General features: G+C 48.8%; 1 protein-coding gene across 1 annotated transcript in view; it reads left to right on the top strand.

The window, feature by feature from the left end:
* ttyh2 (tweety family member 2) overlaps positions 1-24,019 on the top strand; it is a 29,530-nt gene extending 5,511 nt beyond the window's left edge. The window contains 14 exon segments of the mRNA XM_062559876.1: positions 1,822-1,997; positions 6,294-6,405; positions 10,197-10,417; positions 12,678-12,773; positions 16,116-16,188; positions 17,730-17,799; positions 17,899-17,954; positions 19,527-19,625; positions 19,717-19,740; positions 19,742-19,810; positions 19,969-20,111; positions 20,638-20,823; positions 21,026-21,104; positions 23,043-24,019. Coding sequence (XP_062415860.1) covers positions 1,822-1,997; positions 6,294-6,405; positions 10,197-10,417; positions 12,678-12,773; positions 16,116-16,188; positions 17,730-17,799; positions 17,899-17,954; positions 19,527-19,625; positions 19,717-19,740; positions 19,742-19,810; positions 19,969-20,111; positions 20,638-20,823; positions 21,026-21,104; positions 23,043-23,123 — 1,485 coding nt within the window. The 3' untranslated portion in view covers positions 23,124-24,019.
* Positions 24,020-24,593: the final 574 nt, after the last annotated feature.

Below are 24,593 nucleotides of genomic sequence, written 5' to 3'. Positions count from 1 at the left end.
TAATTCAGGAGCCATTACTTCTCTGCCTCCTACTGAGGGGGAGAGAGAGAAAGAGAGAGAGAGATTCAGCTTGTACTCAAGAAGGAACTGATGCTGATTCTAATGTGGTGGTCACAGGTCACAATAATCTCACAAAAACTCTAGATTAGGGTGGATTAACAAATTCCTATGCTAATTAGTGCAATTGCAGTCGGATAACACTTCTACGATAACAACTCTAAAAAATCTAAAAGGGGTTTTCAGCGGGTCCTGAGGCTCAAACACCCTGAAAGTGAAAACGACGGAGCAAAGTTGGCTCCTTGTTATCCGTGTAGAGGCCCCAGCCAGGTCCTGCCCCCCCCCCCTCGCCCCACCCTTTCTGCCCCATTCCCTCTATTCTCGGCATTGCCCGGCTGCAGAGGAATCACAAGACGGAGGCCTGGCATTGATTCAAATGGGCTCTGATGATTCGCCCTCTCACTCGTCCTCCGTGCCCGGCCCGCGCATCGCCGTGGCGATACCGTGCGAGGGGCCCGGTGTCTTGCGCGTTTCCCCTCCCCCTTTCTCCTCTGTCAAACAATCTGTGTCTCCATTATCCACCCGAGTGTCACTTAACGTGTCACCACCTCATTTACACCCAGTTTGGTTTCACCCCGAACCTCGAACCCACCTTCAGGACGACGCATGGGGCGCCTCTTTGTCCCGCCTTCGGAGATCAATCCTATTTAAAAAAAAAAAATTATTTGTGTGGGCCGTCTACGTGGACGGCGCGTAGCCGTGAAATGGGACCAAGATGAGGCGCCGCGCCCCAACAGATGGAGCCAGAGGTTCAAAACGAGCGCGCCCGCGTTAATGACGTCTACATAAATCTATTTGTCTTTCCATCAGCAAAGATAAACAGCTGTTTTTTGGATTAGTAAATTGGCGATTTACCTGCCTCTCCCCTGGCCATCGCTGACATATACCCTCTCCGTTTGGGATTTCCATCTCACACATCACCGCGTGAAAACAGATGGCTCAGCATTAAAAAGATTTCAGATAAACAACAACAACAAAAAAAAGGAAGAGTCAAGGGGGGGGGGGGGGGGGGGGAGGGACCGAGCTTCAATAAACCCATCTGCTCACGGATGGATGCAGAGATTCCTGTGAGGCGTTTGGGCCACTCTGGCAGAAGGTGGGATGGGGGCTGAAGGAGGACTGAGACGGGGAGGATAACAAGAACCCAGCTGCTCTTATTAGACCTTTAACGTTGAGTTTGAAATAGCTGTGACCCTCTGACTCCTCTGGGGGTACCGCCCCCTCTCGTCTCACCACCGAGGCTTTAAAACCTTTGCAAAAGTGCCACATATTTCTCTCGCCATTACATCCGAGCAGACTGGGGCGAAGGATCTTCTTTCGAACGCCGCATGCAGTATCTCACATTTACCTTCATTTGATCAAACGTGCACACTATTTGTGTCGGCGAACATAACTGCCGCGCACATCTTTACATACATTCCTAACTACCACACGTGTGCGTCACAGTGCTCTTCTGATTAGACACCCGACTGCGTTCTGGTTCCTCAGTAGGGGAAGTGGGAATCTAATCCAATTATCACATGACGCACATTCAGATCACTTGTGATTTCCATGTGCTGCGTGACCTGTCCAGCAGAGGAGACTGGGGGGGGGGGGGGGGGGCCTCACCCTTTAACCTGCCCCGCTTATGTAAAACCCGTGAATGATCTTGGTTGGTTCAGGGCCGGGGAGCGTTAGTCATAGGTGACCCCCCCCCACCCCCCCTACTCTCCGCTTGAGTCATTCAATAATCTCTCTTCCCTCCCTCTCCCCCCCCCCCCGTAGTCCCTCATATTCCTGGGCTGCGTGGCGGCCGCCGGCCTCGGCCTCAACCTGCTCTGCCTGGCCGTCTACCTGAGCTGCTTGTGCTGCTGCCAGAGTGACGACGAGGAGGAGGAGAGCAAGAAGCCCGGCTCCTGCTGCGTCACCTGGTCCGCTGTCGCCGCCGGCCTCATCACATGGTGAGAGATGGTGGAGGCGAGAAGTCACACACACACACACACACACACGCTCTGCTGAGGTCTTCCGGGGTCCCCATACAAGTCCCATGACATATTTTGTGTCTGTCTAACTTTGAGCCTTTCTATCAAGAATTAAAAAAAAAACATAAAATTCAAAACCGAGTGGGCGCTTTTGATATTCAGCACACTCATTTCAGTGTTTTACTCACACAATAGTGTCCCTTATAGGAAGCAGAGGCGAACGGTGTGGTAGAAGCCGTACTGATGTGGGCGTATTGTGAATATTCTGCAGACAGTGTGACAGACAACTGGCGTGCAAATCGTATCCCCTCGATGCAACGCAAACCATGGCATGAAGCTTATAAGCTGTATAGTAAACATGTTGAGAAACTCACAGCAGCCTGTTAATTCATCTGAAATATTACAAGGGTGATATACACACCTTTCTTTAAATCCATAATATATACAGTTTTGGTATAAATATCATTGAGGCCTTGTAACTAAGTACAGTTCAGAAATGATAATGGACTTTATTTTAAACTGTTACAATACTTAAAGAACCAATTTCCCCTCCATCTCCATCATCCTCTTTTATTTTGCCTCTATGGAAAACGTCTGTTTCACACCACTGGCAGGAAAATGCAGCGCCGCCGATAATGGAAAACGGGTCACGCGTTGCTAACGGCGACAACAGTTTGCACACTCATTTGTCCCGTTGGCACAGATCTGTCGTCGCCATCACAAAACCCAAATAAAGTATTCATTTAAAGCAGTATCTAGTCTATTGTATGATGATGTGCGAATTGTTCAACAGACTACTCAAAGGATTTAAATGAGACGCTTTTTGGAGGAGAAATGCTCCTGTGTTTTGAAGGATGACCTCTGACCCGGCGTGATTTAGAGATGAATAATATCAGTGTTATAGCTGTTAGCTGGTGCGCAGACAGCCCGCGGCAGTTCATTACTTCTATTTGGATCCGACATTTTCCACTCCGCCGCCGTCTCAAGCAAACGGCAGATCAACCCGTGATGCCCCAGACAAACTTTTATTCGCTGTTCCAGACCGTCGGGGGGCAAAGATTAATTAATTCGGTCCGTTTAGAGGTACAAAAAAGACATGTAAAGCAACGCAGTCGGCGCTTCGCTCACAGGACGGAAATTGAATTTGTGACCAGCAGGGTGGATGTTCTTCCCGACCGTGTGACAGCCCCCGTTTAGCAACCAGCAGTGGGCTTAATTCAATTGAGCCCTCGAGCGTTATGGTACGTCCAGAGAAGGTTAATTGTTTAACGGGAGGCCCCCCCCCCCCCCCCGCGCGCGCCCGCCCGCTGTGCATGCTGATGCGCGCGGGTCATGTGCCACCTGTGGGCCAACCGCTGTCTCCTTTTGTGGAACCCGGTGGGGGGGGGGGGGGGCACATGATGATGAGATGATTGTGTATTCATAGAAACATTCAAAGTAATCACCACCCTCGCCGCGGAGCTAAATGCCGGTCAAATAACCTTTTTAAAATTACACCCGTGAAAAATGGCACCAAAGCACTAATCATGTGACACGTTCAGTCTGCGGTTGCAGTGGGCTTCTGTTCCCACCCGGTCCTGGGTGCTTGATTTGATTTTAAACCAAAATCTTCAAGAATTCTCCTCTATAAAACGGTTTTACGTTAGATACTGAAAGAAAAAAAAAGAAGCTGATTGGCTGTCCATCCTAACTACCACTGTCACTCAGCTGTGACGGTGCACACGCTGAGGACACATCTGGACCGTAACTAGGCCACGGATCCTCTTTTCATTGATAGTTTATTGCACTATACTATGAGGTCGGGTCAACATATTGCTGTGTCTTGTGACATCATTTGGAAGACTTTTATTAGGTTTTGCATTTGTATGATCCAGCAATGACTCGATGAAGGAATCTGAGGCAGCAGGAGGTCCTGCTCCTTTAGCTGGAACCTTGGGAAGTCTCCTTTCCAGGGCACTCGAAGGGTTAATTTGCATGCGATAGGTGTCCGATGCCAAGTGGAAATGAGAATGGAGGAGGGGGGAGAATACATTTGTGATTTTCCTTCCAGCAGATGGACAAACCCCGAACCACGGCGCCGGCACGGAGGTGTTATCTGGGTCGGCCCGTTTGGTCCCTCGACCTTTGTGATGGCGATGACTCACGAACGCTCTTCTTCATGATATCGCTCCTCTCCATTGGATCCCGAACAGCGTTGCTTTAAAGCCCTCGTTTCCCTTTTTGTCATGTATTTTTGATGACTTACTATGTGTGAAGGCCTAAAATTGTGGGCATCTGTAGGTTTAAAAGTGGAGCTGTGCTCAGAGTGTGCAATTTGTATTGCTTATTTATTTTTTGGGGGTGGTGGTTTGCCCATGATGAGACCTCGAGAAGACAGAGGAAAAAGATAGAATGTCTATTTCTGTCATGTCAGCTGCCATTTTAGGTCAAAAATCTTCCTGCTGCAGGCTGAAGCTCTTGGTCCCTTCTCTGAATTCCCCTCAATGTCGTCTATCCACTTCCTCATTTATCAACATGACAGTTTATATTTTTGCTCAGTGCATGGAATGTCTACTTCCCTTTGAATCAGACCGTAGATATTCAGCAGCCCTGGAAGGAGCAGAGGAGGAGACTTATTCTTTTTCTTTGCACAGTTTTCTAAAATAATTAGACTATACCATTAAAGTATTTGCACACTTCTCCCAGCTACTTTTCACCCAATACGATGCGTTACGTTGTGTTCAGACACAACGAGATGAAAGGAGAGAAACTCCTGTGGTGCGTCTTCTTTTTGTAGTTTTGTTGGGGGGGGAAAAAAAAGCCCAACCAACAAAGAAAATGTTGCAGTGCTCATCATTACATGGAGGGAGGCCCTTCTTCTCCTGTATGTTTGCTGCTCTTTCTTTCCTGTCGTGTTTTGTTTGTCCACCGCCGCTCCGTCTCTTTGCCCTCGGTCTGCACCCTTCAATTGCTGTCTCTCTCCAAAATGATGTTTTGGGGGATCGGGTGGTTCATGCATATTCTGCCTGTAAATGGATCTTCTGCGTGTGTGTTAGAACCTGCCGAGCGAGCGGGGAGGGGGGGGGGTGTCTACCTGCATGGGGTTGGTACTAACCAGGTGATCAGGTAAAGGGTCACAGCGTTGGGTGGACGGCTCTTGAGTTGTCCCTTTGCTATTTATTACAATAAATTATTTTTAAAAAATGATTATCTTTAATAAGTCAGTGAGTCAGTGCTCCTGTCTCCAGGGTATATGTGAGCCGAGGTGTTGTCCCGGTCACCTCCTGAGTGCTTCAGCTCCGGTCTGCCATGCTTAAATTCCATGAAGGGCTCATCATTTCCCCTAAAGTCAGCACGCGTGGTTTTTAATTTCAAGCTGGGGACTATAGGAGCTATAAATCCAGTTTGTTCTCATCGAGAGGCGTTTTAAAGTCTACGTCTAACTGGGGCGGCGGCGGCGGGGGGGGGGGTGGGTGGGTTTGTCGAGAACGATTTTGTGGTTGTTCTGAAATCCCATCATGCAGCGGTACAATGCCACAGCGCTTCGGGGGAAGAAAAGAAGCCCCGAAGAGACTCTTTAGGAGTGCGGGTTGATGGTTATTCGGTTGGTGCTTCATGCTCCAGCTGAACAAATGAAATCCTTGGATGAGTGAAGCCGTTTGAGATTATGCACACATGTCAAAAACCTGTATTGCATAATTTCTAGTTCAAAGAGGGTTGTTTACAGAAATGAAGACTGAAACACAAACGGTTTCCCGCTGCTGTCAAGATCCCTTCACCGTCTGCAGTAGACTTGGCACACAGACTCCAGGTTTCAGGCGCTAATCTTTTAACATCTCGGGAAGATGTGCACAAAGAGTAAAAACGGAAAGTCACATGGGGATGAACATGGTGGTGCAGCACGGACACATTCAAAGGAAGAAGCACCTACTCCGAAGGAATCAAGGCTGATCCCTTCCACTGATTGGTTACGTGTCTCCAAGCTGCTCCCACGAGTCACATGCTCACACACGCCGCAGCTTTTCTAATCCACTGCCAATCACTCCGTTTAGACAATTAGATATTACTCGCCATCTCATCGCAGGGACCGGGCCACAGAGCCTAATTTTTCTTCTTCTTCCTGTTCATGTTAAAAGTCAAGAGTTGATGGAGAAAAATGCTGCATAAAAGCCAAACACCAGAATGAAAAGTAAATGACTGAAGTGTGCTCGAGTCCTTGTAGGTAATGTGTACATATCTCTCTAAAAGGTACACCACTTACCTGTGCCTCCATTCCTCCTCCTCCTCTCTCTGCAGCATCGCGGTGGGTGTGGGTTTCTACGGCAACAGCGAGACCAATGACGGCGTGTACCAGCTGACCTACTCCCTGTACAACGCCAATCACACGCTGGGCGGTGTGGACAGTCTGGTAGGTGGAACACCGGTTCGGTTCAGAGACGAGGAGCCCGTCCAGCCGGAAACAAACAGCTATGAGGGAAAGGCTTCCAAAGAGCTGCTTTGTGATGTTTTTATTCTCTCACACACACACACACACACACACACACACACACACACACACACACACACACACACACACACACACAGGAGGAAAGCCCAATTAATGCCTGTGACGCTCAAATTCAACAATCTCCCATTAAAGCACTTTGTTGTCTTTCAGTTTACATGTAAAATCAAACCCTTTTATGACCATCCCGAGGTCTCTAGTTTGTGGTTTTGAAGGTTGTGATTTATCCTAAAGGTCCACCGTAAGTCATCTTGTAGAATGATGTCAACAGTTTGAAATGGTCACCGTGGGCACTAACGTAGTCCAACGTGGACGCTGTTGGGCTCATTGGAAACGCATGAGCTCAGCTTTTCAGTAATCCCAGTTCACGCAATTCTAAGACGGTTTAAGGATCTCGGCCTGCAGAAATAATGAAATGCCATAGGTGCACGTGTTTGAGACTCGACCTGAAGGAACGTCAGAACCTGGATTCTAACCGAAAAAAAACAGTCCAACATTTCAAACACTGGGAATTAAAAAGAACTTCAGTCACAAATCAGACATTTCCTACATTACTGCAATTTACCTTATTTCGTATTAGCTATTTTGTGCTCTTGTGTTGTTTTAATGTCCGTATGTCAATGTTCTTAATGGTTTTTAAATCTCCGTTTGCCTTATGTCTTGATGGTTTTTAATGGTTTCATGCGCAGCCCTTTTGAATCGCCTCGTGTCGGGTCCACGCAGCGCAGCGCTGGTACACGTCAGCCGGCCCGAGGCCCGCGGGAGACTTGCTGTCGAAGAGCAGGGATTAAGTCTCCATCTGTGTTAACGGAGATTAATGTTGTGGCATGCGAACCACTTAGTGCGGTGACTCAGCGCGGCCTCGGGCCATAAAAAAAACCCCTGCAGCCCCGCGTCGGTGCTTTTTCCACTGACGATAAAAGGCAACGCGACCTCGGATCGCAACGGCGAGTCGCTCTCGGCCCCCCCCCCTTCTGGCTCTGATCGACTCGCCGTACAAATGGTTCACACCGGAAGCGTGTCCAAAAGCTCTGTGATGACGGGCGCCGCTGCTTTAGATGGCCGGTTTGGGATCCGTCCTCTCGTGGCGCCGTTGGATTCACGTAGATTGTCTTGAATCGTCCGCTCCTTGTCCCCCCCCCCTCTTGTTCTTCTTCAGCACTTTAATTTCCACGTTCAACCCGTGTGTGTGTGTGTGTGTGTGCATGAGTGAGTTCATGGCACGCCGCTATAGACTGTTAAAGGAGTGCAGTTCTCGAAGTGTGGACAAAGAGCCCAGTGTGCCACACACAGTTCCCAGTCTCCCCCCACCTAATCAACCATTGGCCCCCTCGGAGACAAAGCCGTTTGATGGGAGGTGGGGGGGGGGGGGGGGGGGCAGCAGAGTCGGGATTGAGATCTGCATTGAAATCGTCGACAATGGCGGCCCGGCTGCCCTCTGGCCCACACAAATGGCTTTTTAAGCGCCTTTTCGGAGAGGAGTTTAGAAGCGAGTTTGCTTCTAAAGACGAGAGTTCATAAGAGAGGAGAGAAAAAGGAGGTTTGACGCTTTGTCACCAGATGCCGTTGCTTTCTCTGAGCCCTTGATTAGTGACGGTCTGGACTTTGTGCATATGACGTTGTTTCATGCACACGGGGGGGGGGAGGAAGCCCCGTCCCTCTCGGCCAGAGTGTCAATTTGACAAAAGCGCTTTCACACCGAGAGCGGCGCGATTCGGAGACGCTTTTAAAACGGATGCGAGGCGGTTAAAGATATCTGGAGACCGGCCGACGGGGGCCTGCTTTATTCCCGCTGTAATGGGACTGACATTTGGGGAGTTTAGCCACGCTGATAATAAACCCCATTGTTTGGAGATGGGCTTGTTTTGGCCCGCCAGCGGAACCGGGGCCCCGTGTCTGGTTCGGTCGCCCCTGGCACTCGGCCCACTACGTAAATTGCAAGCATCCATATTTCCACAGCAGGCTGGTGATGTTTTATTTTAATGGACGCGAAAACCAACGAAGCGGGGAGTGTGTTTTCTCGGGGAAGCGGCTTCCCTCCCCTCTTTGAAACCTCCGTGGTCATCGAGCATCTGAGAGGAAAGAGAGGAGGCAGGAAGGGAAGAATATATGTTTGTTTTCTGCTCGGCGTCGTTACCCGGGGGGGGGGGGGGGGGGCGGGCGGGCGGGCGGGGGGCGAAGATCCGGTCTCCATCTTTGCGTAGGCCGAGCACCGCGGAGTTCAGACCCGTGTTCCATTTCACGCTCCAGCTCCCGCGTTCGATTTTAATTGAAGAAAAGCCTCTTCGCTGTCGAGCAGAGACGGGTTGGAGAAGGTTAAAAATAAATAAATAAAGGGTTCATCCTGCATCTTAACCTTTTGTTTTACTTTCACAGATGCTCCCATTTATCCAGTGATTATGGGAGGATTACTGGGGGGGGAAAAAAAAGTGGAAGGGAGTCTCGTTGATTCCCTTTCCTCAAGCTTAACTCTGCATTTGATGTTTGGCTTTTTCCATTTCTTTCGCTTCTCTTTTGCTTCGACTGTGTCATCTATTGCCACCTCCTTTTTGTTTTTGTTCTTCCCTTTCGTTCGGTGTGCTCAGCCGGGTCCAAATGACGATCCCGCAGTAACATCGCGCTGCGCCAAAACGCGCTCGGCTGCAAATTGCTTCGTGTTGGAACATCGGAGGGAGATGAATGCTCAGGGGACCGGGAATCGGGTCTCCTCGATCTCAGCAGTTAATGCTAAATACCAGCGATAGTTTTCGTCCTCGTTCGCAGCCGTCCGGGTTTGACTCGGCCTCGGAATGCGGACCCCCCGCCCCCCCCCGCCTCGGCTCCAGCAAATCCTCTGCCGGACAAACGCGGCGACAATATGAGTTCTTTCTCTCCTGTGAATGCCAAGTAGCCGGAGCTGAAAGGAAGCGTTTATTGCCCCCTTTTTAATGATCAAATAGCGGGATGTCTCTGTGAACGCCATTCCCCTGTCAACAACTGCCCCCTTCAAGCAAAGTGAGGAGTACTTAAAGCCAAGGGAACGGGGAGGGTCTGAATGGGGACTCTGGCCACGGATCACGTGGTTTTGCGGCGCTTGGCCGATGAAGTGGAGTTGTGATGTGTGTGTGTGTGTGTGTGCGAGTCAATCTGTTGTATCACGTTTGTTTGTCTCAGAGGATCACACTCCCCCCTCGAGGAATGGAGAGTGAGTTGCTGGATGATTAGGTGGCTTCGTCGACTTGAACAACTCTTTCACCTTTGCGCTCCCTGGATTTGGCTGATGTCCAAGCTAAAATGTTCACTTAAAATGGGCTCTCTACCAGCACCCTCAAGCCCCCCAGCCCCCACCCTCCGGGCCTCCCTCCCCCCCTCCTCTCCCTCTGCTCTGCTGCACAGACCGGCCTCATGTTCGGGATAATCTCACCTTTGGCCACTACTGGCAAACTTTCTCGGGCTGGTAAAGGCGACCAAAGTCGAAGTCTATTGACGGAGAAATCTATCAATGTATTTTTATTTTAGTAGAAAAGTGGAGGATAAAAAGCCTGCATGTTTTTCTCCTGTCGGTTTCACAAAGCCGTGCGTTACTGTTACCTGAATGGAGCTCAACCACCACTTTAACCACCACATTTAACTTATCCATGACTTTATTTTGCCTCATAAATTGTTTCAGTTCATTAGCTTTTCTCTCGTCCCTCCTCCCTTCTGCCGCCCCACAGGTGACGGGAACCATGGGCAGCATGAGGAGCGGCCTGCACCAGCACCTCGCCCGGCTGGACGAGATCTTCGCCACGCGGGGCGACTACGTGCAGACGCTGCAGTTCATGCAGCAGATGGCCGACAACGTGATCAAACAGCTGCTGGGCCTGCCCGACTGGGGGGAGGCCAAAGTGGACCTGGCCGCCGTCGCCGATCAGACCGCCAACGCGGAGTACTACAGGTGAGGAACAGAGTGCAAAGTGCACGTGTCGGTGCACGTCTCCCTGCAGAGAAAAACTCCGCAAGAAGTGGAACACATCCAGGAAATCGGGAGAAGTCAAGAGGAAATGTTGTTTACTGCGCATCAGGAGATTCGTGAAAATGCTAATGAGCAGCGAGCTGCTTAATGAATATGCTTCTTATATTTAAGAAACAAGTTGCATCTTCATACGGCGGTTCATTTGGGAGAAGACCCCTGTAATCGTGCCCATCAAGGGTCGCTCGCACCAATTAGGGTCAACCGCACTCTGCACCAACCACGTGAACATCATGAGCAACACTTGCAGCAACTGCAACGTATGAAGGGCAATTATGCTGAGTGTCTTCTCATCACAGATAACACACACTTTTATCATGAAGGAGAACGAGGCCCAGTGCCAATGAGCTTCATGTGGAACAGACGTGTGTTTGTATCTGCAGTGGGACGCCCCTTCCTCGGCCCGAAAGCCCCACTAAGAGCAGACAAACTGAGAGCAGACGCTGTAAGCTCTTAGTGTGTGTGTGTGTGTGTGTGTGTGTGTGTGTTTTTGATTTGATTCTTCAAAGTTGGCGTTATAAAGTTCTGGTCCTTGAATGTTTAGTCCAGTTGTCAAACTTGCTCACAGGGTCTGTCATGTTCCTCAACTGAGCCGCATAAAAGAGACTTTTTTTTGCCCGTCTTCTTTAATCTGATCTTCTCTCAGGTTTTGACAACATGAGCACGTTTTTGAGATTTTGTGAACCAGCTCTGCAGTGCTCAGCTATTTTAAGACAGGGGGTTATAAACCTTCTTGTACCTCAAGACACACGCTTCTAAATATGTGAAGGACACCGTGTACTTGACTTCAACTTCTGTTGAATGAACGAGTGAATGAATTTGGACACAATCTTACCGTAAACCATATCAATTAGATAAGGGATATACATGATCTGATTTGCATAAATTAGCTCATGTAGTTTCCTGCTGCCTGTCCCTGGTGTTTTAATTGCAACATCCATTCACTATATTATAAATACTCCATAGCACATATTTACCACTGGTGTCTAAACAGTGACACACACACACACACACACACACACACACACACACACACACACACACACACTGAGACATACGGTGAGGGAGATGAGCGCTAAAGACGACCGAAGAAACGTGCCTGCGTACTGCTCACATGACCTTTGACACGGTGCTTTTGGGTCCAGCGTGAACCAGGCGCCGTGCCGCTGCCCCCTGTAGCGGGCCAAAATAAATATTCCGCCTACTCTCGCTGGACTTTTGGGTCGCCGTGTCCCCACGTGTGTCTCCATGCTACATGCAGTTTGACTCGGACTGGACTAAGACGGCTCGCGCTGATGCCCCAGCCTCTCGTGCTGTACCCCGGCCCGAGAGAGAGAGAGAGAGGGGGGGGGGGGTGTGAGTGATGAGGGGAGATATGGGAAGGCGTGTTTGAACTCGGTGGAGACACAGATCGGTGGGAAAGAAAAAAAGAAAAAAAAAAGAAAAGGAGAATGATGCAGGGCCCGTGAGCTCAGGAGCTATAACGGAAAAAGGAAAACAAATGGAAAAGGTCACGATAAAAAATTAAAAAAAAGATGACGCTCATTTGAGTCATCCATTGAGTCAAAGTGGAAAGGCGATGTGTAACAACCCCCCCCCCCCCCTCCCCTCCCCTCCCTCCTTTGTTTCACAGCATAAAACATTCAGCCATATGGATCTGAGTCCATCCATTATTAACCATCTGGACAGGCTTTCCAACTGACCACTGCTCACATAACAGATGGGTACACTGAGGCAGGCCGCACTGGACAGGATTACACCCTAAAGCGCACGCACACACACACAAACACACACACACACCTCAGATGACAGCACGTTGAGGTGAAAATAAGTGGGACTCTCCGGTGGCTACATGAGCGGAGCCGGAGACGGCGTTGGAGGCGCAGCGACCGTCTGTCCTTCCTGAAGGAAGCCGATGCGGACGCGTCTCTAAGAACCTGCGTTCTCTCCTCCGGTCAGCAGGGGGCGCCTCCTCTGGTGGTCAGATCGCACAGAAGTTCAGGATATAACCCGGAGTTCAAAGTCGTCTTCCATACATCGCGATGTTCTTTATACGGTCGCATGCCGTGGCATTGTTACTGATGGCCAACGATGTGCAAACACTGCACCAATCAAACCCCAAATGAACCGTTTAACTTGCCTCCTCCTGATACGTTTTGATTTTTCTGTCTCCCTGTCCCTGCAGGTGGCTCACCTACCTGCTGCTCCTCATCCTGGACCTGATCATCTGCCTGCTGGCCTGTCTGGGGCTGGCCAAGCAGTCTCGCTGGCTGCTCACCACGTGAGTCCGACGCGCCGGCCTGTTGGAGCCGAGGCGATGCTTTTAGCGCCACGTGGGACTTTTTTACCCCCCCAAAGGCCCGGGGCCGAGGTGCCTGCGAGATGGGGCGGATCGCAAAGGCTCGCTGGCTTCATTAAATCACAGCCAGCGTTTAGTTTTAGTCGCATTTGTGCTGCATCAGCTGCCGCGGATTCCATTGGTTGAGGTGCTGCGGAACGTGCACGTTGTCTAATGCTCACTTCTCCAGTCATTTCTTGCGCGTTGCCTTGGCTAAAACCGCACCGAACTCACGTTTTCTTCCAGTTTCCCTGCTATGCTTGTTTTAACTTAATGTCGGTTAAAAAGACAAAGTGGATCCAACAGGCTGAAGGCCCTGCGACAGCCCCCTTTCAATGGCTCTCTCTCTCTCTCTACAAATTGGATTTGAGGAGAGACGGAGCCGTTTGATGCTATCAGCAGCCTCTTGTCGATTTGTTGTCCCACTTTAACAGTCAACCGGCTTTCAATGTGTTTTATAACATGAATTACATGCGATAACAGACGCGGCGCACTGTGCCTCCTGGCCCTCACGCCGTTCATTATTTAGCACCGTATTTTTAGGCCTTTTTTTTTTTTTTTCTCCAGATGAATATTTGATTGATTTAACATTTTCATAAGTGACACGGAAAATAAATAAAAGAACATGCAGAATTCATTAAAACGTAATAAGAAATGAAGATAATTTTAGTTCTACGTTAAAATGTCCTTGTAAAAAAAAATATATGTCATTAATATAAAAAGACAGTGCTGAAAATAAATCTCAATAAAAGCAGTATGTCAATATGACTCCCACGCGTCATAATACGCGATTTAAAACTGGGCTGCACGGTATATTTATATCACATGCAGTGCCCCCTGCTTTCACTTAATCTCCTTACAGTATCTGTAACTCAATTATAGCTCCACTGGAATGTGATTTTTCACTTTTCACAGGGCATGAAATCCACCCGGGCCTCCGTTGAGCCTGCAGAGAGTCACTCTGTCTCTCGCAATCAGTCCCTTCTGGGTGTGAGCCGCACTAAACTTGCCCTACTAACCACAATCCGCCCCCCCCACTTCACTTCACTCTCCCAACCCCATTTACACACACAGATGAGTCAGTGTCCAAAGTGTCTTCCCTCCCAAGGCATGCCGCCCTTCCAGTGGAGTGGAAGTGGTTGGAGGCCGTTTGGGCAGCAGATCCAACTGCTCCCGGTGCTCCAAACTGGCCCGACACGTAGTAACACTCCTTGGAAGACAAAAGAGCAGTATTCTCCTCCTGGATTCAGCTCGGGAGTGGGGGGTGGGGACAGAAACCCACGATGCAATGCGTCGACCGGGTGAACGTGAACCTTCCAAGGCCCTTGACACTCGAGTCCAGTAAACCTGTAATTGAATGACTTCAAAGAGGTGGCACACATGTCTACAACGATTCCACAGAAATCTCTTGTTCGGGACCCGTAGCTGCCACGGATCACAATCACCAGGCGGAGGCTAAAATTAGAACACTGCGATTATGATGATTGACAGGCTAATTGACTTCCCCAGCTTTCTTTCAATCCACCTGACCTTAATCGACACGTGCATTGGTGGTTTATGATATAGGCCTGGACTTTTCTAAACATCAGCTTAGAGAGAAATGCGTCCACTTGAACTCAAGGATGTCAGGGGTCACTGTAGCCTCCCATAGACGTGGATGAGAAGTTTTATGGCAGTATTAAAGTGGTCACACTACACACAGGTTCAGTGAAGGAAAGAAAGTAAACTTCCCACAGTGATTTAACTCGGGGTGACGTGACCTCCTCCTTGGCATCATCTGCCCTGCTCATTTACCTCTGTGAATTTTTAACTGGATGTGCTTTGTGTAAGTTCCTGCTCCTCTGTGGAGCTCGGTGAATTGTCTTTGCCCGGCGGAGCACAGAGCTGAACGCCTGGAGGGCAATCAGGGGGGGGGGGGGATTTCCTCCCTTTCGCCCTGACAGCCAATGTCCCAGTTGTTCAAAGACGCTCCCTTCAACAGTTCAACTGTCCATGAGGCGAAGCCTGGCAGATACGTGGAGAAACAGTTCCAGACCCTGAACAAAGGGTTTCTTTGGTGGAAGACCTTTTGGAAGCCTGAGAAAGTGAAATCATCTCATATTTCACCGAACGTGACTTCTGGTCGTCTTGGTGATGCCTCGTCGCGTCTATCCGGGAGGGCACTAAGGGTTTGATCAGGACAGACGCACGCAAACAAACTAGTACAAGGCGGCAAAATAAGCGCACTGGTGTTAAACCACGGCGGACAGTTCCACGACCTTTGCATCTGTTCTGCTTCTCAATTCAAGATGAGGGGGGGGCAGATGTGACACCTCGCTCTCCTTGCCATCTGTTCCCTGGGGAAGTGTCTGGGCTCTGTATCGGAGGAGGAGGAGGAGGAAGAGGAGGAGGAGGGAGACAGACATACTACTAGAGTGGGAAAATAAGGCAGAAAAAGGATCGCGGTGAGGGAAAAGGCGGCGTAAGGACATTGAGGGGAGAAGAGATAAAGGGAGTATGGAGTATGGAGGTGGCTTGTAAAATCGGTGTCGGGAGCTCAGTATCTCCTCGGCGCACAGGGGAATTTGATTGGATTAGCGCGTGTTGAAAGATGAGTGGGTTCTGGACACGCATACTCAAATTATATTTAATCACCGGTGGCGTGCTGACAGGGGGAAACATCTGCAAAGGGCCACAGTGGTGAAATCAACAGGAGCTTAATAGATTATTTAACGTAACAAAAGCTCATCTAAGACCAGCGTTAATCCTAAAACAAAACCCATCAACGTTCGCCTTTATGTACAACCCCCCCCCCCCCCCCCTCACCCTCACCACCACCCCTTTTAATGTCACACATATCATGGCCCACTGTTGGGTCCTCACGGGTGCAGGAAGTAGTCCCTCTCCCAGGGGAACGTAACCTCTGACCTCCTCCGTTCATGGCAATGAGATCACCAATCCTGGTCCTCGAGGCTCACAGCCGCTTCCTGTCAATAACCAAAAACTCCATCTGCATCACACATAACTTTTCAGCTAAAAACAAAACAAAACTCACAACCTGATTCAGTACCGATAGAATGCACCTGGCAGGTCAACACAGTACAGCATTAGCATAAATAAATATACGTCTCGCATATAAACGTAAAAGATGAAGAAATGTATTATTGCGGCTCTATAAATGACAAACACGACGTTCTCTCGCACCTTTTTAGGACGACGTGATGAATGACATCACTTCCCGGTTGCCGTGGCTTTGGTTGAAATGCATTCAGTGCCATCGTGACCTTTTGCCCTGTGTCCCTGCAGGATGATGGTGTTCGGAGTGCTGACGCTGGTCCTCAGCTGGGCTTCTCTGGGAGCCGACTTGGCCACTGCCGTGGTGAGCTGCTTCGCAGTTTTTTATTTATTTTTTTTATTTCTCAACTTCTGTCACCTGGCGGGCTTTTCGAGAGAACAAGAACCAAATCCGAATCCCATTGCGGCTTGCGATATTGTCCCCAGCAGACAACAACCCAGAAGGACAAAAACCCACAACGGTGCACAGCGAGGAAGCGTGTCCCATGGCTGAGCACGTGGCGTCTTGACTCGCCGGCCCCCGGGGGCCCACTGTGCTGTCTGTTGGATGTCGTGTTTGAACTCGCGCCGCAGACGGTTCAACGGGAGGGAAGTTGGGGGATAATGAGCTTTGGGTGGAAAGCAGCAGCAGCAGCAGGAGGTCCGGTCGGTTGCACCAAATGTATCTCTTGTTTCATCTTCCTTTTATTTTTATTTCCCCCCCCCCCCCCCCCCCCTCCTTCACAAGCCTCCCTGTCTTCAACGTTTTGCTGATTGATGGTGGAAATCACCTCAGCTCGGTACGAACGGCTGAAAAAAAAAAAAGAAAGAAAGAAAAGCACTTACATGAGCAATGTGCAGTGGCTCCATCAGCAGACATCATGTCTCTGTGTGGATAATTGTGTATTTGTGTGTCTCTATTTAGTGTTTAATGTGAGGGGCACAGACCTGTGGATGTGGGCTGAATACGAATTACATTTAGTTTTTCCCCCCCCCAACAATGACTACACAATTGCTTACAAATTTGCTCTCCAAAAATGTGCTAAAACCGGACCTCTGCTCTAAATTGTCTCAAAGACGATGGAGCAATCCCACCTGGGCCTCACGCACCCCGACGCGAGGCCGCCGTGTCCCACTTTCACCGAGAACCGGGGTGTCTGCTGCGCTCTAATGATGGTGTCCACCAACCAACCGCAGCCGGAGGAGAAGAACAAAAAAAAAAGAAAAAAGAAAAGAAAACACCGAGTGGCGTGCCGCTGTGGCGTGCTGACGGTGCGTTAGTGTGTCTTCCCGAGGAATCTTTGTGCGTGTGCAAGGGCGAGTCTTTAAATTCACCGTGTGTAGGCCGCCGCTGGATTTATGCATAATGCATCGGTGCATAATAAATCCCCCCCCCCCCCCCCTTCCCCTTTCCCACCACCCTTTTGCTGAACTCATGATTGCAGATGGCGGGTATTCAGATCATTCTCAGAGATTCACTGGGTTCGCTTCAGGAATTCCAACAAACCTCTTTTTATCCACTGGTCGACCTCCCAGAGAAGGTCAAGCCACAGCGCGTTTGACCCCGGGGGGGGGGGGGGGGGGGGGGGGGGGGGCGTTGTTTTCCGGTTCTCTCTTGGAGCCGCCGTGTGGTGGAGGGAAAAGTGTTTGTGACTGACAGGAGTCAAAAAAGGGGTTTCTGTCGAGTCATGTTGGAGTGGACGGTAAGAATGAAGTCAGAGAGGCTTTAATGGACTATTAACGTCAGGTGGAGGATTTCTTTTGTGAATTTTGCGACCCTCCTTCGTTTCACTCCGAGGATCACTTATCGCTTTTAGGCCGCTTCCCTTTTTGGCGGCTCTCACTCGTCTCCCGTTTGGATTTCAGGGCACAAGTGATTTCTGCGTTTCTCCCGACAAGTTCGTCATGAGCAAGACGAAGGGCGTCATTGGCTCCGGTGAGCGTTTTTTTTTTAATCACTAACTGCCCTTCCAGTGGAAGTCAACACATTTGATCAAACGAACAAAACCATGATTTGTATGTTTTCTTTCCGCAGATATTGTTCATTACTACATTTACTGCAACCAGACCCTCTCCAACCCCTTCCAGCAGGTAGGAAACTGCTGATCCGCAGACTGAAGGTTGACTCGTGAGGTCTAATGAGTGATTGTGTCAGGCTCATCAGATCTTAAGTGGTATTTTCTAACTGGGAATATATATTTTTACATTCTTACACGTACACAGAAGGTATTTGCAGGCCGACTGCAAAACGCAAAATAACCACAAGACAATCGCGTTGAGCTCTTATTTTTTGAGGAATGCATCGTATACGGTTTAGATCCCTCAAATCAAATTAAAAGGTTTGCCTGAATTCAAATATGGTCTGAAGTTTAAAATATGTCTTGAATTAAATGGAGAGGTATTTAGTTTTGGCGTATAAAGAATGAAATTTACACCTTTGTCTTAGTAATTAGTAACATCAACTCAAAATCTTAAAAAGGAACGGTTGACATGTTATAAAAGATATAATAAATAATTGATAATGAATAAAACAATGAAGAGGGGGTTTTATGTAACCAAGAGGCTTTAAAACTACAGATTTTGACCGGCAATCCACTAAACCAGTGGTGGATGAGGAGTTATTTTTGTTTTTTTCTCTATTGAGTCCTGACTGTCTGACTTTGATCCGATCTGCACCACAAGCCTCCAATCACGTCCTCCACGTGCTGTCACAATCATTCTGTTCCGTCTCCTTTCGTCATTTATTCTGACAAGGAGAACAAAAGAGCCACAAAAACAGTAGGGCTGGATTTGGGTTCATCTCCCTCTGGTCTCTCTCCTGAGGGGTCAGTGAGGTTTCTCACTGGAGAAGCTTGCTTGAAGCTGACTGTAAGTACGTCTACTTCCGCGAGCTTGGGTACTCGTTATTGGGCCCCGAACGGGACGCGCCCCCCCCCCCCCCCCCCCCCCCCCCCGAGGAGGAGAACGAGGGCGCAAACAAAGCCGGCGTCTCCCCTCCTCTGATCGCACGGATACCCAACCGGTGCAAAGTCCGCCTGAGAGCCGCTGAATGAGGGACCAAACGGCCTCTCCCCCCCCCTCTCTCTCTGCCCTGCAGTTCCACCCTTAATTCTATTCTCATTATCTCCATCTACTTTGCATGTATTCTTTTTACTTCATTTGACCGAGTACAAGCTAAAGAAGATTCATGTATTTATGGTCATATGTAATCTAAATAAGAGACATCGGGCAGAAAGTGCTGTCTAGCGGGTGGGTTGTGATCATCCACTTATTGTAGTGTGCAGAATGTGGAGGCTTATTTTGCCCCCTGTTGGTGGAAGCACAGAGCTGCACAACCATTTCAAAGCTGCAGTGAACTAAAAGGGTCTTTTTTTATACCAAGCGATAACATATTTTATCAAAGTCAAATGAAAACCAATTTCACTTTCCTTTGTTGTATTTGTGCACTATTCCTTTTATAAATGTTTGTGTTTTTTTTGCTATTCACCCATCTCACGAGTTTCTCATGAACAAAGTAAATGAGAAAACCAAGACTTTTTCCTCTGTTAAAGGCGTATAAAAAAGGAAAGTGCACCGCGTTTTTTTGTCAAAAGCTTCATTATACGGCCTTGAGAACCAAGAAGTCCACTCCGTGATTTGTGCGTTCAAACTTCTTGTTTGCAGCCTCTGACCATCTTCCAGAGGTCGCTGACCACCATGCAGATCCAGATCCAGGGTCTGCTGCAGTTCGCCGTGCCTCTTTTCCCCCACAGCTGAGGTAACGTCACACGCTCACGCTGTGCCGAGTCCCCTCCTTTGTTGGGTGTAATCAGTGTTTGCCTGTGATGCTGTCGGTCTGGTGACCTCTCCGCAGAGGGACCTGCTGGGCATCCAGCGTTTTGCTCAACTCCTCGGAGGCCGGCCTGCACCAGCTGACCGCCCTGCTGGACTGCAGGGGGCTCAACAAGGTTCGTTCCCTGCATCCTAATTGGCATCAACTAGGTCACATTCATGCACTGCATGAATGATGTTCAACATCCCGCCAAAGTAGTCTTCCATACTTGATTGCTTTAGTCACCAAGCGTCTTTTCTGTGCCGTCCTTTTTTTTTCCCCCCGTCCGTTTAGGACTACCTGGACGCCATGGTGGGGGTGTGCTACGACGGGGTGGAGGGCGTCCTCTACCTCTGCCTCTTCTCCGCCATGGCAGCCTGCGCCTTCACGGTCATGCTGTGTGCCATCCCCAGGGCGTGGAGACAAATCGCCTGCAGGTCAGTTCGTTCCTCCGCCTCATCGCGCATTTCTGTGCAGCTTCCACCCCTCCCAAGGAGTCAAGGAAAATGGGGCGCTTTGTTTTTACTTATGCAACGTGAACTTCCGAAACAATTTTCTGAGCAGAATATACACACGCCCGACATCGCCGTGTAACTTCATACCTTTTTATAACACGGGTAGATGAAATCCAGCGCTCTCATTGGTTGAGAGCGAGTCACAGGGTGCATTATTCGGCAATAATAATAATAATGTAATAGATTTTGACATTTTAGCTTTTAGACAGGGACTATTTTTTCTCTAGACTGATGAAATGTGATACACAACGTTTGGTGGCTACAACTAGTACTAGTAAAGCGGGTTGCCACTAACTACACCCTCAAACTGTTACATTATTGGAAGATAAAGTACAGCCCCTCGTACCTTATTGCTTTATTAACTTAGTAGTTCTGTAGTACTGTACAACTGTAACCACCAGCACCACCACCACTTCCGGGCCCTCTGACCTTCCTCCGCCCCCTCCAGGGAACGAGATTACGACGACATCGACGAGGAGGACCCGTTCAACCCGCGGGCGAGGAGGATAGCCTCCCAGAACCCCAACCTCACCAACATGCACAGCTTCTGCAGCTACAGCAGCAGCATGGGCAGCCAGAACAGCCTCCACCCGCCGGCCCCCGCCGTCTCCGGCGCCCCCCTGTCCGAGTACATGTGAGTGGACCGACGGGGGGGACCAGCAGTACGACACCTCAGCGCGCCGAGACCTTTTTCACGAGCCGCTTCTCTCTCTCTCTCTCTCTCTCTCTCTCTCTCTCTCTCTCTCTCTCTCTCTCTCTCTCTCTCTCTCTCTCTCTCTCTCTCTCTCTCTCTCTCTCTCTCTCTCTCTCTCTCTCTCTCTCTCTCTCTCTCTCAGGAACCAGACGGCTCTGTTCGGGGGAAACCCGCGGTACGAGAACGTCCCTCTGATCGGACGAGGCTCTCCGCCCCCCTCGGTGCGTTGGGTCCCAGAGGCCTAGGCCTTCCTTTGATGATTCCCTCTGATGTCATAGACAGAATTAGCCGCTCAAAGCACAGGAAATAGTCTTATTAGAAGTCGCTGCTGAATATTTTTTGTTCACATTTTGACTCGGCTCACGTGTTAAGACAAGTCCAATAAACTTTCCTTGATCAAAAGGCATCTAACCAGATACTCTTTTGCTGTAAAGCGTGCCTTCCTCTGACTCACAGTACAAGAGCAAGGAGAGGAGAAGTAATGCGGTTAATATTTAATCATGCACATCATTGAGCCACACTGGGAGTGACCCGGGTCCTAAGCCATAACCTCTCTCACTGTTGACACTGACGTTTTTATTACACGTGGAATTAATCTGCCCCTCGCTGGGCCACTTCTCTCGTTACTCTACAGCACAGAGATGAATACAGAAACATTCTGGATTCATTTTTGATTCAAGCACAGCCTCTTGATAACGTGCTGTACGAGGGCGAGATGGAATTTCGGCGCTTCAATGCATTCTGCAGGTTTAGACTCTACTTGAGATCGACATTGTTTCGGGAAGCCCTGACTAAATTCATATCAAACGTATGTAATGAAAAGAATATTATACTCTTTAAGTCGTGCATTACCACAGTTTTATTAAAGTTTGCAGGTATAGAAAATGTCAAGTTTTCACCAACCTACATTTCCAACTTGTAAATACAAAAGTATGATGTACTTTGCCTTATGACCTCCTTCCAATTGAATAAGTACTGTAAATTGAACTTCTCATGACTTGATGTGCAGCATCATGCGATAGTCTGCGGCTAACAGCTTCTTTTATATATTTTTTGTTTGTTTGTTTGTCATGTGTCTGTTTGTATCTTTCGTTCCTATATTTCCCCCTCTTTTTGTTTTACTCAACTTTTGGAGGTATACTCTGAGCAGTATAGAAACCGAGTAAGTCTTTTCAACTCATCCCTCGGGGGGAGGGGGAGGGGGGGGGGGGGGTCCACTCCCTGACTTTTTGTTGCATCACTGCCTTTTGACCCTCTCCTCCACCTCACATCCGTTTGTTTGGTCCCCGTGCAGTTTTCCCGTCCGGCATGGCTTTTTCAACTCACAACCTGTTGTCGTCATTCCAGAGAGAGCCCGCCCGGGGGGTTCTGTGAGGGTTTGTGTTCCTGCCCCCCCTCCCCCATCCCCCCTCCCTCGGCTTCCTCACAGTTCAGCCTCCGCGTGCATGCAGCTCGTGCTCCGGTCGTTCACTCCCAGCAAAGTGCGAGTTCATTTTATCCAGGTGTAGATGGATCGAAAAGCCGCTATGATACTCTGAAGGCATACTCTGCAGAAAATCTATCTTTTGAGCATGAAACACTCCAACTCCACGGGGCCCGAAGGGTGTCTCCCCCCGAGTGTTTGTGGCGTGCTTCTTTTGTGGAAGGTGACAACTGTGCTCAGACCCAGCGGCGACCCCATAGCCGCGTGCGAAAAATGTAAGAAAGCGCCCCGCGGCACCACTGACCTCTCTGCCGGCGACCCCCGTCAGGGAGATGTGGACTTCGTTTTCGCAGCTCGTTGAACTCACGGGGACCAACAAACAAGTCCGGAGGGGCGCAGACCCGAAGTCCAAAAATGGCCGACAGCAGGAAAAGAATGCAGCAGGAGCAAAAAAAAAACAGGCTGAGCGTTGTGTAGTTGGTGATGAAATAGGGAGCATGTGTTCTGCTGGAAAAGTTGGGAAATGGTAAAGGAATCACTTTAATAAAGGAAAGTATTCTTCCCTTCTACAAGTGGTGAGAAATAGATTCTCAAAAGATGGGTTTTCAGTGGATTCATTGTTAAAACCCCCCCCCCCCCCCCCCCGTGCCATTTGTTTCCCCCCTTTTCTTTATAGCGACAGGCTAGGCTCATTTTGTGAAAACCTCCCCTGAGTTGTTTGCGTTTTCCTCCACAGTACTCACCCAGCATGCGGGCCACCTACCTGTCCATGACGGAGGAACAGATTCGACACTTTGGGAGCGACTTTCAAGCGTAGGCCGCGCACACACACACACACACACTCCCAGCATCAGAGAGGGCAGAGCGGGACACCTCATCGCTGCAGGATGCCAAAGCGGCGTGCGGTGTGACCACAGCGGAACCATATGTGGGCTGTTCTGTTTTCATCAACGAAAAGAATAAGCTTGACCATTAAAAAAATGATTCGACCTCCCTTTTTCTTTGCATTGCAAAACTGACATTCAGGTCTCCAAAGAGATAACCGCTGACGTTAACTTGTTGTTTTGGATTTATTAAACTTTGTCCTCGGTATTTGTGAAGCACAAGCCCAGCATTGGCAGCACACAGCGGGAGGTATTGTTCAGGTATTTCTTTACTTTTACACAGACAAGTGAATCTTTAAGTAATGAGACGAGATGACCTTGAAACCCCAGTTTTGTATATAAATTGTACATTAACAACAAGGAGGTTCTGGTTTTTTTTGCTTTTTTTTGTTTTAAACAACGTGCCAATTTTTTATATATATATATATATATATTGTTTTCTAGTTTTATGTGGTGATCCCACATAGGATAACTATTTTTTTGTACGTCCCTAAAGGGCCATTAATTAATTAATGTTCTCCACATGTCTAATCCCGCTAATATAACTAAAAGTTGCAGTTTGTAATGACTCGGGAAGCTGTGCTGCTTTAACAGTAATTAATGAGAATATTAAGGTAATATATTTCCCAACAATACGTGTTTGCGTTGACTAGCATTGAATTACTGTAGGGATTCAATGCATGCAGTTACTTTTTTTTTTTGTCGGTCCGTGTCACTTTTTTCTAAGCATGTTGCATTGAAACAGGCACTTGAAATGGTGCTTGATTTTACATGTGTAATTGTGAGTTGAATAAACCTGTTTTTGAGTACAACTCGTGTACTGTACTGTGTTTGGGCACTTTGTGATGGACACACACGTGGGGCCAACGTGTTTGAAACGTGTGGCCACGTGAAGGTGTTTTATTCTTCCAGCAGATGTCAGCATCGCGTAGCAAAAAGACTGCAGCTTAACTCCTTGTTGGAACTGCAAATAGTAAACTACCACTCAGACAAGTAGACACAACATGTACCTTGGTTCTGCTTGTACACAAGTATAAAGATTAAAAAGATGGCTGATTTGCAGAAAAATACGTAATAAAAAAACTAAAAAATGAACATGAGAATTTCTGCTACGTTTTACATCAAACGGTGTATTTATTGCAACGTTAAATATATCTTTTTTATTTGAAATAAAAATCGACATAACTGAAGCAGTCAAATAAATGTAGCGTAAGTGGAGTAACTACATTATTATTAATTAGAGTAGTGTTAGCGTTTCATCACCACGGACGACAACGCACACGCACGCGTACCCGCGCACGGCCTCCACACGAGAGGCAGCGGAGAGGAGCGCGCAACGGACGAGGAAGTGACTGTAGCAGGTGGGCAGCGGTCGGTGCCCCCTCCCGTCCCCCCTCCACCCT

This window comes from Pungitius pungitius, chromosome 21 (genome assembly GCF_949316345.1).
Source record: "Pungitius pungitius chromosome 21, fPunPun2.1, whole genome shotgun sequence".
Classification (NCBI taxonomy): domain Eukaryota; kingdom Metazoa; phylum Chordata; class Actinopteri; order Perciformes; family Gasterosteidae; genus Pungitius; species Pungitius pungitius.
This window is presented reverse-complemented; position numbering and strand designations above follow the sequence as displayed.